The sequence below is a fragment of the Dipodomys merriami genome, unplaced genomic scaffold (assembly GCF_024711535.1).
Source record: "Dipodomys merriami isolate MVZ:Mamm:240054 unplaced genomic scaffold, mDipMer1.0.p SCAF_21, whole genome shotgun sequence".
Lineage (NCBI taxonomy): Eukaryota > Metazoa > Chordata > Mammalia > Rodentia > Heteromyidae > Dipodomys > Dipodomys merriami.
This window is the reverse complement of record NW_027203493.1, coordinates 31703466-31716400: the sequence shown is the minus strand read 5'-3', so window position 1 is coordinate 31716400 and position 12935 is coordinate 31703466. Positions and strand designations below refer to the sequence as shown.

Genomic DNA, 12935 nt, shown 5'->3' with positions numbered 1-12935 from the left:
ATTCCATTCTTGAAAAACAACCACACAGGGGAGGACAATGAAAGAATCATTAAAGCATTGATGAGGAAGATTACTGATGAAATAAAAGAGCAGATCCTCGAAAATCTAAAATACCAAAAGAAGGTGGACAAATAGCAAGACGAAATAATAAAAAAAGTGAAGGACAGGAGAGACACTATCAATGAGCTACAAAGCATGAAGAGCTTTATGAAGGACATGAAAAAATGACATCAATAAAGAGCTAGGAAGCATGAAGAGCTCTATCTCACTATACTAAACAGTTGAAAGCATAGGCAATAGAACAAAAGAAGTCAAAAACAGGGCTTCAGGGGTTGAAGATAAAGCAGAGGAATTAGAACAGTCAAAGGCACTCAGAGCATACCAAAAAAAAGACACTCAGAGCATACCAAAGGGACATTCAAGATCAAATCTAAGTATAACTGGAATATACAAGGGAGAAATAATAAAAACTAAAGGCATTAACCTGTTCAACAAAATAACAGAAAACTTCCCCAAGCTCAAGTAAAAGATTTAAGTAACTAGTGTTCTGATTAGCTGAACTAGTGTTCTGACTGGCTGTTTTGTGCCCATATGCCACACTTTATCTCAGGCTGAGTAACTTCAAAATAGCACAACACTAGATATACAGTAGGTATTATCAGTCAGAACCAAGCTTGCACCTTCTACTGGGTAATGGGAAAAAAATCTTAAGAGGCTGACTGCCAAAACCAGTACATTCTTTTCCAGGACTTTTCCTGAACTTAGCTTCTTCTATTCAATAGTACTCTATGGTACATGATCTAGAAGATTGCATGAGGATTTAAATTGTACAAGACATATAAGCTAGGGGTGTCACCTTTGCTATCTCATGAAATATTGACACATTTAAATTGGTGAATAAAGAACAATTTTGTAGCAAAAGTACATATACAATAATAGAAAACCACCAGGAACACACAGAGCCACAAAAATAAGCTATTAGATAGATCATGAACATTAAGCTAGCCAAATAGTCTCATAATGCTTCTTTAGTGTTTTTAAATTTTTGTAGCAGGTACTAAAATACTAAAAACATTTATAGAGAAGACACATAAAATGAACAAAATTTTCTATCAATTTATGTTTCCTTGGACTTGGGAAAGAGATCACCATTATCTATTTATAGCCGTGTAGCTGTGGAATACTTGTGCTCTAGCTGGGGTAGTTGAAAACCACACTCCTAGTCTAACAGAAAGAACCACACCTTTATTCAAAGCAAGGGGTCATTTTTTTTAAAAGGGTGACCTTAAAAAACTTGTAGAAAGAGAACTGACTATGATCCATTAAGCTCACTTTTTTTTTTATACTGCTAGGGTTTAAGAAATGATTTGCACAGCTTGGTAAAATATAGCCATTTTGCAGACAGACTCAGTCAACTGGGCATTTCCTTATTGGCTGGTTGGTGAAGTCCAGCAGGGTTAGTCTCCACCCTCCCAGGGGAATGCAATGCTTTCTCATAAGAGATGCTAGCTCTCTGGGTGGGCCCAGAACAGGATGAGGTTTCAGCTACTTTGAAGCTGAAGAGATCGAGATCACAGATATAACTGTTTTAAGAGCTGGAATAAGGGACTACACAGATGAAATATCTTAGCCGCACCTAGTAAATAGGGTGGGGGAAATGCCATTAATTTTCAAGTTGTACTAGTGGTATTACTAGTGATCAATTTTCTATTTACTTGGAAAGATTAGCAATATGTCTAAAATACATCCAAATTCATTTTAATGTAAGAGACATATTCTTTTTTTTTTTTTTTTTTGCCCGTCATGGGGCTTGAACTCTGGGCCTGGGTGCTGTCCCTCAGCTCTTCAGCTCCAGGCAAGCAATCTACCACTTGAGCCACAGTGCCACTTCCGGCTTTCTGGTGGTTAACTGGAGATAAGACTTTCATAGACTTCCGCGCCCGGCCACAATCCTCAGATCTCAGCCTCCTGAGTAGCTAGGATTACAGGTGTAAGCCACTGGCCCCCTGCTCGAGACATACATTCTTACAGAATACTTTCTCACAACTATTATTTTATAGGCACATGTTCATGGTGTAATTTGATTCAGTCTTTTGTGGTTTTTGTTTTGTTGTTGTTGTTGTTGGTCATGGGGCTTGAAACTCTGGGTCTGGGCACTGTCTCTGCGCTCTTCAGCTCAAGGCAAGCGCTCTACCACTTGAGCCACAGCACCACTTCCGGTTTTCTAGTGGTTTATTGGAGGTAAGAGTCTCACAAACTTTCCTACCCCAGCTGGCTTTAAGCATGACCCTCAGATCTCAGCCTCCTCAGTAGCTAGGATTACAGGCGTGAGCTACCGGCTCTGGGCTGGTGTTTTTTTTTAACTAGAGATTGAACCCAAAGCCTTTATGATGTGTTGTACTGCTGAACTATATCCCTAGCCTTGCTTATAATCTTTGTGCCTACATGCTTAATTCACTTGGTCATAGGAAAATGATAGGGTTTTATGTAGCCTTCTTAGGCTAGCCTTGAAGTTCCATCCTTCTGCCTCACCCTCCTGAGTATAAACAATGAACATAGGCTTGATATTTGATGAGATATGAGAATAAAGGATAACTGATGGGTTTCTAGCCTAAGTATCTTACAGTTTCCTTTTTCCTTCCCTCCCTCCTCAGCATAAATGACTTACTTCCCCCATTCCTTTCCCTCCCTTCCTTTTTTTCTTCTTTATCTTCCTTCCTTCCTTTCTCCCTCTCTCTGTTTTTTTTTGAGAGCTGGGGAGCAAATCTAAGGCTTCATGCACAAGAGTTCTACCACTGAACTGTACTTCCAGCCCCATTTTATAGTGTTGATTTGAGCTATCTGTGAGAATGATTTAAAATTCTGCTGGAGAGGTAGCTCTAAAAACACAAGGCTTTCTTTTCCATATGGAAACCCTGAAGATTAACTAAACTGCTATTTAATGAGATGGGTTCAGATATACCTGCCTATTTTTGCAAAGTTACTTAGAATATTGGGATTAGAATTGGGTTAGATTTAGGTAGACTCATTCAGAGCTATTTCAGTCCACAGTGCTACATTCCATTCATATATCTTGTTGGTTTCAGTTATTCCAGAATATATACAGTGTAAGTTTTCTTAAAATCCCACAATCATAGGTAGAACCCCAGTTAGAAGGCACAAATCCTACTTGCATTCTTTTGTCATAGCAGACTCTTCGAAGAAATCCTGTCACTGCCAGAAGGATGTGGCTAGATATAAGTAATTTCTCATCAGTGAGTAGCCCTAAATATTATATTGTTTTTATAATCCCAATACGTTATCTTTAGTATTCATTTTTTTAAAGAACCATTTAACTATCATTGTAAAATTAAATAAGGCCTATATGTTCATCATAGGCAATCTACCATATGAGAAATGTGGGTTGTGATGCATAATTTAGCTCAAATAACAAGTTGATAGGTAAAATTCCAAGAGCTTATTAAAATAGAGTTAATACAACAGTTACAAAGTTTAGGGACAATTATACCTCAATTAAAGAATTCTCAAGAAATTAAGCTTCTTTTAATCATATTCCTTGTGTTAAAAAAAAAAAAAAAAAGGAAGCTATGAGGATCACCGTCCCAAGCCAGCTCAGGTAGAAAAGTCTGTGAAACTCTTTCTTCTAATTAAGCACCAAAAAGCTCAAAGTAAAGCTGTGCGGCTCAAATGGCAGAAGGCTAGCCTTGAGCAAAAAAGCTACGGGTCAATGCTCAGGCAGGCGCGCGCGCGCACACACACACACACACACACACACACACACACACACACACACACACACACACACACACACACACACACACACACACACACACACACACACACACACACACACACACACACACACACACACACACACACACACACACACGAACTCAAGGAGGCACACATTTGTAATCTCAGCACTCAAAGAGGATTGAGGGCTTGAGGTCAGCCTGGGATACTTAGTAAGACCAAGTTGCCAGGTGCCAGGGACTCAACACCTCTAATCCTAGCTACTCAGAAGGCTGAGATCTGAGGATTGTGATTCAAAGTTCGACAGGTAGGAAAGTCTGAAACTCTTACCTCCAATTAACCACCAGAAAACTGTAAGTGGTACTGTGGCTCAAATGGTAGAGCACTTGCCTTAACTGATGAGCTCAGGGACAGTGCCCAGGCCCAGGCCCCATGACTGACAAAAAAAGTTTTCAAGGATATAAGGAAGCCAGGTGCTGGTGGCTCACACCTCTAATCCTAGCTATTCAGGAGGCTGAGAACAGAGGATTGCGGTTCAAAGCCACTCCGGGCAGGAAAGTCTGTGAGACTCTTATCTCCAATAAACCACTAGAAAACCAGAAGTGGCGCTGTGGCTCAAGTGGTAGAGCACTTGCCTTGAGCTGAAGAGCGCAGGGACAGTGTCCAAGCCCAGAGTTCAAGCCCCCCAAAAAACCGACCAAAAAAAAAAAAAAAGAAGGATATAAGGAATTTTGAGGGAGGTTTATAAAAAAGCTTTGTTCATATGACCATATAAGCTGATGCTAAACGAAATGAACCCCAAGATAGGGACACAAGAGATTTTATCTTTCTTGCTGTTCTTTTTAAGGTACTTATAATGTACTATGTGATTTTTGTTTCTTTTGTATGTTCTTCCCCCATGGTATAACCCCTGTTGTCACTGTATTGAATTCTGGTGTCCTGCATCTTGTATACACATTTTTCTAATTTGGGGAGGGGAAGAGAAATAACAAAATGCTGAAATAAGGTTACAGGATGACTCATTGTAACAACGAGATATATAAGACACTATGTTGAAAATGAACTTTACAACTTTTGGTGGTGGGGAGGGAGGAGTTGGGGAGGTGGGAAGGAAAGGGATGGTAGGGAAAAAATAACGGAGGGGGTAACAATGCTTGATAGGAAAGGGACTCATTACCTGGCTCATGTAACTGTAACCCCTCTGGACAGTATACTTTCTCTCTCTCTTTCTCTCTCTCTCAAAGAATTTTGAGGGAGATTTATGAACAGTGGGAATAGGTTTCAGGATGAAAATGGATGAACACTTATTAAGGAATATCTATCATGCTCTGAATAATATTATTGTATTTTTCATCAGTTTCATGAATTAGACATCATAGCATCTCACAATAAGGAAACTGAGGTACAAAGAAATGATATAGTGGTAAAAATATGTGACTAGATGCAAGAACACCATGGCTTTATTTCTGGGTTCATTTCTCATATTTAGCCCAGAACTTCTCCTGAGAATGTAATCATTTGTGAGTGATGGCATTAATAAGAATTTTCCTAAAGAGTCATTGTAAGGGTTGCATCATGGAAACAACTCTGAAATGTAATGCCTGGCTGTCACAAGCAAGCAGCCAATAAGTTGTACTATTTTTGTTTTGTGCTGGGGATTCAACCCAGGGTCTAGTGTATGAAAGGCAAACACTCTCCTATTGAGCTATATCCCAGATCCAATGTGTTAGCTTTCTTTCTTTTTTTTTTTTTTTTTGGTCGGTTGTGGGGCTTGAACTCTGGGACTGGGTGCTATCCCTCAACTCTTTAGCTCAAGGCAAGTTCTCTACCACTTGAGCCGCAGCACTACTTCCAGTTTTCTGGTGGTTTATTGGAGATAAGTGTTTCACAGACTTTGCTTCCCAGGCTGGCTTTGAACCACAATCTTCAGATCTCAGCCTCCTGAGTAGCTAGGATCACAGACATGAGCCACCAGCACACAGCTTATGTTAGCTTTTATCATTAGAGTGGCCAAGAAAGGATTCTAAACTGAACTTCTCTACTATAACTGGTAACTTTTATATCTCCTGGAGATACAGAATATTTCCTTTAATTGTGTATAGAATCTGAGAGATGACAATAAAGCAAGAAGTTTGTCTGACTAACCCTAATTTGAGGACAGCATTCAGAACAAAGGATAAACTATCATGTAGAAAATCCTGACAAGACGCAAAATACCAGCACTCATCTTGCTATTTGAAGTTTTTTATTTTATTTTTTTGAGACAAGGTCTGGCTATGTAGCCAAAACTCATGATCTTCCTGCCTCACCTTTCAACTACTGTTATTAGCCAGGCCTGGTGGCTCATGCCTGTAATCCTAGCTACTCAGAAGGCTGAGATATGAGGACTGCAGTTCAAAACCAGCTGGGGCAGGAAAGTCTATGAGACTCTTATCTTCAATAAACTACTCAGAAAAAAGCCAGTAGTGGCACTGTGGCTTAAGTGTAAAGTGCTAGCCTTGAGCAAAAGCAGCTCAGGGACAGAGCCCAGAGCTCAAGCCCCAGGTCTGGCAAACAAACAAACAAAACCCACAAAAACCAAAACCCAAATGCTGATATTATAGGTGTATGCCATGGTGCCTAGCTAAGTTGTTTTATAACAAAAAGGTAAAAACAGCTCAATGTATCTTAATGTATATTTTTATTATTTATGAATTACTTTGCTAATAAAAAATGACCTTACCATTTCTTCTAATAACTTTAAAATACTGATGTCTAATTTCCAAATGAAAATAACTGCATAGAGCTCCCTCTAGTGTCATGAGAGTACTGAAATATAATTTTGTCCTAATATTTACTAGTTTATTCATTCAATACATTAATACATTATTAACATATTAAGCTTGTTGTAGATAATATGTAGTCTCTAACAAGACATTATGGTCCTAATTAGATGGTATCTTCTTGTGTGAACATCTAACACTTCTCAGTGTATGCATATTTCATTCAAATAGAGAGGGCACAGAGAAAAAAGCTCCTCTAAATAAAAGTTCTGCTAAGCAGTTCATCTCACAACCATCACACACATATAGCTAAAAGTAAGCAAATGAAGTAGGCAGCTTCAACTGCAATTAACTTCTGACAACTGCATTAACTTCTTTCCCTTTTATTTTTCCATCTATATATTATTATTATTATTTTAAATTACATTCCTGGGGCTTGAACTCAGGGCCTAGGTGCCGTTCCTGACCTCTTTTTTGCTCAAGACTAGCACTCTACCACTTAAGTCACAGTCCCACTTCTGGCTTTTTTTAGTGGTTAATTCAAGAGTCTCATGGATTTTCCTGCCCAGGATGGCTTTGTTATCCTCAGATCTCAGCCTCCTGAGTAGTTAGAATTAATTTTTTCAAAAATGGCAATGTGCAAAGCCCAGGTACTTATGCTTGTAATCATAACTTCTCAGGAGGCTGAGACCTGAAGATAAGGTCCTTAAGTCTCTTACCTCCTATTAATCACCAAAAAGGCTGGAAGTGGAATTGTGGCTCAAGTGGTATAGTGCTGCTAGCCTTGAACAACAGCAGCAACAAAAAGTTCAGGGATAGCTAATCCTAGCAAAATCCTAGGACGTGGGAGACTGAGGCAGATAGATCTGGTTTGTAGAGAGAGATCATGTCTCAAAAGGAAAAAAAAAGCAACATGAGACAATCTGATAACAACAAGAACATGAGGCATTCTAGGACATATATAAGTATAATTCCTTGAAACTTTAAATTGATTGTGAATACAAGACTACTACCCATATCCTAAGTACATAGGTATTCTAAGAAAGGATTCTTTGGTCAAGCAAGCTTAGAATATTCTGGATTAAACCAAACGAAACTATCTTTACTGTAGGATCTTTCAGAATCTGCATGTAATATGCTAATATTCACAGTGAATCCCCAGTATGAGACACTAAGCAGCTGTTCCCAAATTTACTACTACGAGATCCTTTTTATCCCAGAATACCTAATGATATCTAATTAAACTAATGTTCAACTGAAGAATGTGGGAAATAATCTAAATCCAAATAAAGTTACATTAGTTCCTCTTCTTCCATCATGTCTCTACCCTTTAGATTCAATACATTCCTCTTATCTTTCCTACTTGGTAGCCACTGGTTTTGTATTTTTCTGGCTTAATGATTTTAAAGTGGCTTCGAAGTTTATGACATCATACAAGATAAATCTCCTTACACACAAAATATCATTCTATTCTCATTGAAATAGAAGATGCTGCTTTCACTTTTTCACAGACTTTAATCTATGGACTTATGGGAAATTAGACTGAAGTCCTAGATGGAAACAAAGAATAATGGCTTAAGTTCCGATTCAGCTGAAAGATCAGATTACCTCAATCATTTCTGGCCAAAAAAAAAACAGTGCAAAGAAGGTGGGAAACTCTATTCAGAAACAGACTTGAAATCATAATGGAGAGGGAGGTTGATGTGCCCAACTCTAGTAAAGTGATCAAAAGATAATAAGTAAGGAAGAGGTAATTTGGAAATAAAATAGCTTATTGAATCTTCTAGAGTTAATCTTCCCAGATAGCTTTAGTAATTGGCTGGGACCAATTTGATTTCTAACAAATACAGAACACTCAAAACTAAATGGGAATGACAAAAATATCTATTTTGGATTATCTGCTTCATATTATGACTTAGGATCATCAAGAACAGTTTATCTATTTCAGTCAAGGTTCAAAAAATTTCTTTAAACTAAAGGTGATCTTTTTTTCTTTCAAGTTTTAAAAAAAATTGTTGTTCTGTTTAGTTTGGTACTTTCTCCCTGGAGTTAAGTTTGAGAAAAGACCTTCACACAGGCATTTTAGAGGGACTGATGCTGTAGTATTAAATAAGTAAACATTGATCAAGTAAATCAAGGCTTGGTTCATTTCATATCACTGAGTTTATAAATTCTCTTAATAGGGCTGGGAAGGTGGCTTAGTGGTAGAGCGCTTGCCTTGCATGCCTGAGGCCCTGGGTTCGATTCCTCAGCACCACATAAGCAAAAAAGAAAAAAGCCGGAAGTGGCACTGTGGCTCAAGTGGTAGAGTTAGCCTTGAGCTGAAGAGCTGAGGGACAGCGCCCAGGCCCAGAGTTCAGGCCCCATGACTGGACCCCCCCCAAAAAAAATAAATAAAATTTCTTAATAAAACTGAATATATTAATGATTTAAAAAGTAACTTAAGCTGGGTGCCAGTGTGAAGCACTGGCTGAGATCTGAGGATCACTATTTAAAGACAGCCAGGGCAGACAAACTGGAGAGACTCCTATCTGCAATTAGCCAGTAAAAAAGCTGAGTGAGAATGAGAGGCCCCTGGGTTCAAATCCTGGTACTTTCAAATAAGAAAAAGTAACTTTATAATAGGGATCTAGAACTCAATTAAAAGAAATCCATTGGTCCATATTAAAATTAAGTAATTATTTATTTATAAAGTAACAAAAATTTATGAATAAATCTGTTTATTGTACTGTGAAAATGGTCTTGGTATAGGCAAAAACATTATATACTTTGAGGAGAGCATTAAGGACTGTTAAGACAAAAGACAAATTTTGAACTCAATCTTGATTTAAGGGAAACACTATAAATTATAGGCTAGTCTGCATTTAGCATGAACTCAGCTTCTATATATAACATAAAGCATCAAAGAGTACAAAAGATGATGGAATCCAGTAAGCCCATACCTAAATTTTAACTATAAAGCTTCAAGAAGTTTTTGTTTATTCTTATATACTTGTTTTCTTCTGAGACAAGTTGATTTTATCTCCAAGACTTAAGGCCATTCCCTGTAAAGAAGAATGCAAATATTTATAATTATTGAAAGTATGTATAAGCAGTACATTATTATTATTCCAATTTAACTAAGCCTCTATTCAACGTCACTACATCAAAAACAAAACCTAGGGTGTACAAAAACAGACTTAGCAAAACATTATTAAGTCCATTTTAGTGATAGATTAACATCAGTGCTTTAAAAAACAAAACTATGCAAAATCTATCTGACAAACATCCCACAGCAATCAATCTGGTTTTGGGAAAATTTTCCAGAATAGCCAGGTGCTAAGGGCTCACACCTGTATTCTAACCACTCATGAGGCTGAGATCTGAGGATTGAAGTTCAAAGCCAGCCGAGGCAGAAAAATCTTCAATTAGCCACCGAAAAATCAGAAGTGGAGCCATGGTTCAAAATGCCAGAGCACTAGCCTTAAGCAAAAAACTCAGGGACAATACCTAGACTCTGGGGTCAAGCTCCATGATTGACAACAACAACAAAAAACCAGACTCAAGAGATAGCCATTTTAAGGAAGCAAAAGTAGTATTTTTATTAAATAACATTCATGCACAAAATGTAAATATGACAAAAGATATTATAGAAATAGGAAAAACATAAATTTTTTCCCTTTTGTTTAGTTCAAAGATGCTCTCAAAATAAAGGTATTGTTACCTGACTCTTTGCACGAATTCTTATATGGCCAGTAACAGCAGCATCTGGTCCTTGGTGAATTGGCTTTTCAATGCTGACATTTGCAAGTGCATCCTCTCCAAATATGGAACGAGCATAAAGGTTGGCTGCCATAAAGCCACAGTAACCAGAAAGGGCCTGGGAGGAATTTGTGATAAATCGAATACTTTACTAGCGAACTACCGACTGACAAAACCAAATAGCATAAGAGAATTGCTATTTAAAATATTAGTTACACCAGCCTCTGGTGGCTTACACCTGTAATACTAGCAACTCAAGAGGCTGACATTTGAGGATCTCACTTGGAGGCCAGCCTGGGCAGATAAAGCCACGAGACCCATATCTCCAATTAACCAGCAAAAAGAACAAAGTGAAGTTATGGCTCAAGTGGAAGAATGCTATCCTTGAACAAAAAAGCCAAGAGACAGTAAAAGGCCCTGAATTCAAGCACCAGTGCTAGCACAAAAAAATAAATGTTTCTATGTACCATTTTTCTAATTTTATTTTTATCTCTAAGTAGTTGCACAAATGAAGTTGCCATTCAACAAAGTATATGTATCTCGCATACTGTGGCAGTTACAGGATCATATTATAGTTTGCCAAAATTCTACAAGGATGCATATAAAAAGTATGGATTTCACTGTGTATTATAAACCAATAAACCTGACTTTAAAAACTGTATTTTTTCCAATTTGTATTTGCATACTTTATGATTGTTTAGCTCTTATGCCAAACTCCTTTTTGCAGACTTAGTATTTACTAAATAAACTAACATATGAATTAATCGTGTGTGTGTGTGTGTGTGTGTGTGTGTGTGTGTGTGTGTGTGCGCGCGCGCGCGCATGCCAGGCAAGCACTTTATCATTGAGTTATATCCTCAACCTGACAGGACAAATTTCATTAATGATATGAATATTGTAACACTAACAGAGTTTTATAAAGAAAAAATATTTCTGAATAAGCCTCTATCTGAATCAAGAGAAGGCCAAAAAGAAAAAAACAAATTTGAGAACTCAGTTGAGCCACTGCACCAAGAACGTATAGGATTAATATACTTGAATAAAAAGTTAAGTAGATTTAAACATTTTAAAAGTAACTACTTTTAGGGCTGGGAAGGTGGCTCAGTGGTAGAGCGCTTGCCTTGCATGCTTGAGGCCCTGGGTTCGATTCCTCAGCACCACATAAGCAAAAAAGAAAAAAGCCGGAAGTGGCACTGTGACTCAAGTGGTAGAGCGCTAGCCTTGAGCTGAAGAGCTGAGGGACAGCGCCCAGGCCCAGAGTTCAGGCCCCACAACCGGACCCAAAAAAAAAAAAAAAAAAAAGTAACTACTTTTAGTGGGGTGCCAGTGGCTCATGCCTGTAATCCTAGCTACTCAAGAGGCTGAGATCTAAGGAGCACAGTTCAAAGCCAGCCTGGGCAGGAAAGTCCGTGAGACTCTTATCTCCAATAAACCATTTAGAAAACCGGAAGTGGCTCTGTGGCTCAAGTGGTAGAGTGCTAGCTTTCAGCTGAAGAGCTGAGGGACAATGCGCAGACTCAGAGTTCAAGCCCCACAACCGACAAAAAAAAATTAACAAAAAAAAGTACTTTTAACAGAATGAATTATAACAAGTAGATACTAGAAGAAACATAAAAAAGACAGAAAACGGGCTGGGAAGGTGGCTCAGAGGCAAAGTGCTTGCCTTGCATGCATGAGGCCCTGGGTTAGATTCCTCAGTACCACATAAGCAGAAAAAACTGGAGTGGCATTGTGGTTCAAGTGGTAGAGCACTAACCTTGAGCTAAAGTGCTGAGGGACAGTGCCCAGGCCCAGAGCTCAGGCCCCACCACCACCAAAAAAAAAAAAAAAAAAAAAGCCAGGAAACTAATGTAGTACTCAATCAGGTATAAGGATATTCTAAGCCTGGCACTGGTAGCTTGCTGGTGGTTTATAATTGTAGTCCTAGCTACTGAGGAGGCTGAGATCTGAGGATCACAGTTTAAAGGCAGCCTGCACAGAAAAGTCTCCATGAGACTCTTATCTCCAATTAACTACTCAAAAAGTGGAGCTGTGGCTCAAAGAGGTAGAGAGCTAACCTTGAGCAAAAAGAGCTCAAGGACAGCACCCAGGCCCTGAGTTCAAGCTGCATTCTAAAAACAACAAAAAATTTTCCAGTCAAATTTTACCTTCTCTGGAGTGAGGCACTTCATGTTGGTTGACTTTAGTATGTGCTGTAAATAGTCATTTAGATCAATCATATTGGTGTTAACTGTTACCTGGAGAGGAGAAAAAAATGTATTAAGATCATAAATCATATGATGAGATATTATGAATCACTATTTTATCCCAGAACTTCCAATTATTTATGGGAAGAGTGAACAACAAAAAAGTAGATGACATCTACAAAATCCAACTTGCAGGCTGTTACCAGGAATCTGGTATCAGTGCTTTCAGATGTAGGTAACTTCATAGAAGATGAACACAAAATATACAAAACAATTCAAATAAATCAAAGCTCAAAAGAACAGACTTCCTCAGTGGGTCACAGAGTCTGCAAGGCCTCTTTTGGACATTAGATTCAATGGTAAATTATTGTTCATCCATAAAAGTATAGAAACATATCTATAATGTTTTAAATATTAACTACAGAACTGCTGCTTTATTCTATTTGCCATAGAAAATTACATAACTACTTGCATGATTTCTACATAAAGCTAA

The 12935-nt window shown here is 38.1% G+C and overlaps 1 protein-coding gene across 2 annotated transcripts in view; it reads right to left on the bottom strand.

The window, feature by feature from the left end:
• Positions 1-9179: 9179 nt before the first annotated feature.
• Positions 9180-12935, bottom strand: part of LOC138834093 (coatomer subunit beta) — a 45862-nt gene continuing 42106 nt past the window's right edge. For both annotated transcript variants that reach the window (XM_070032846.1, XM_070032847.1), the window contains exons 20-22: positions 12404-12493; positions 10219-10374; positions 9180-9559 (exon numbers count right to left, since the gene is read on the bottom strand). In XM_070032846.1, coding sequence (XP_069888947.1) covers positions 9500-9559; positions 10219-10374; positions 12404-12493 — 306 coding nt within the window. In that variant the 3' untranslated portion in view covers positions 9180-9499. The remainder of the gene's footprint in view (positions 9560-10218; positions 10375-12403; positions 12494-12935) is intronic.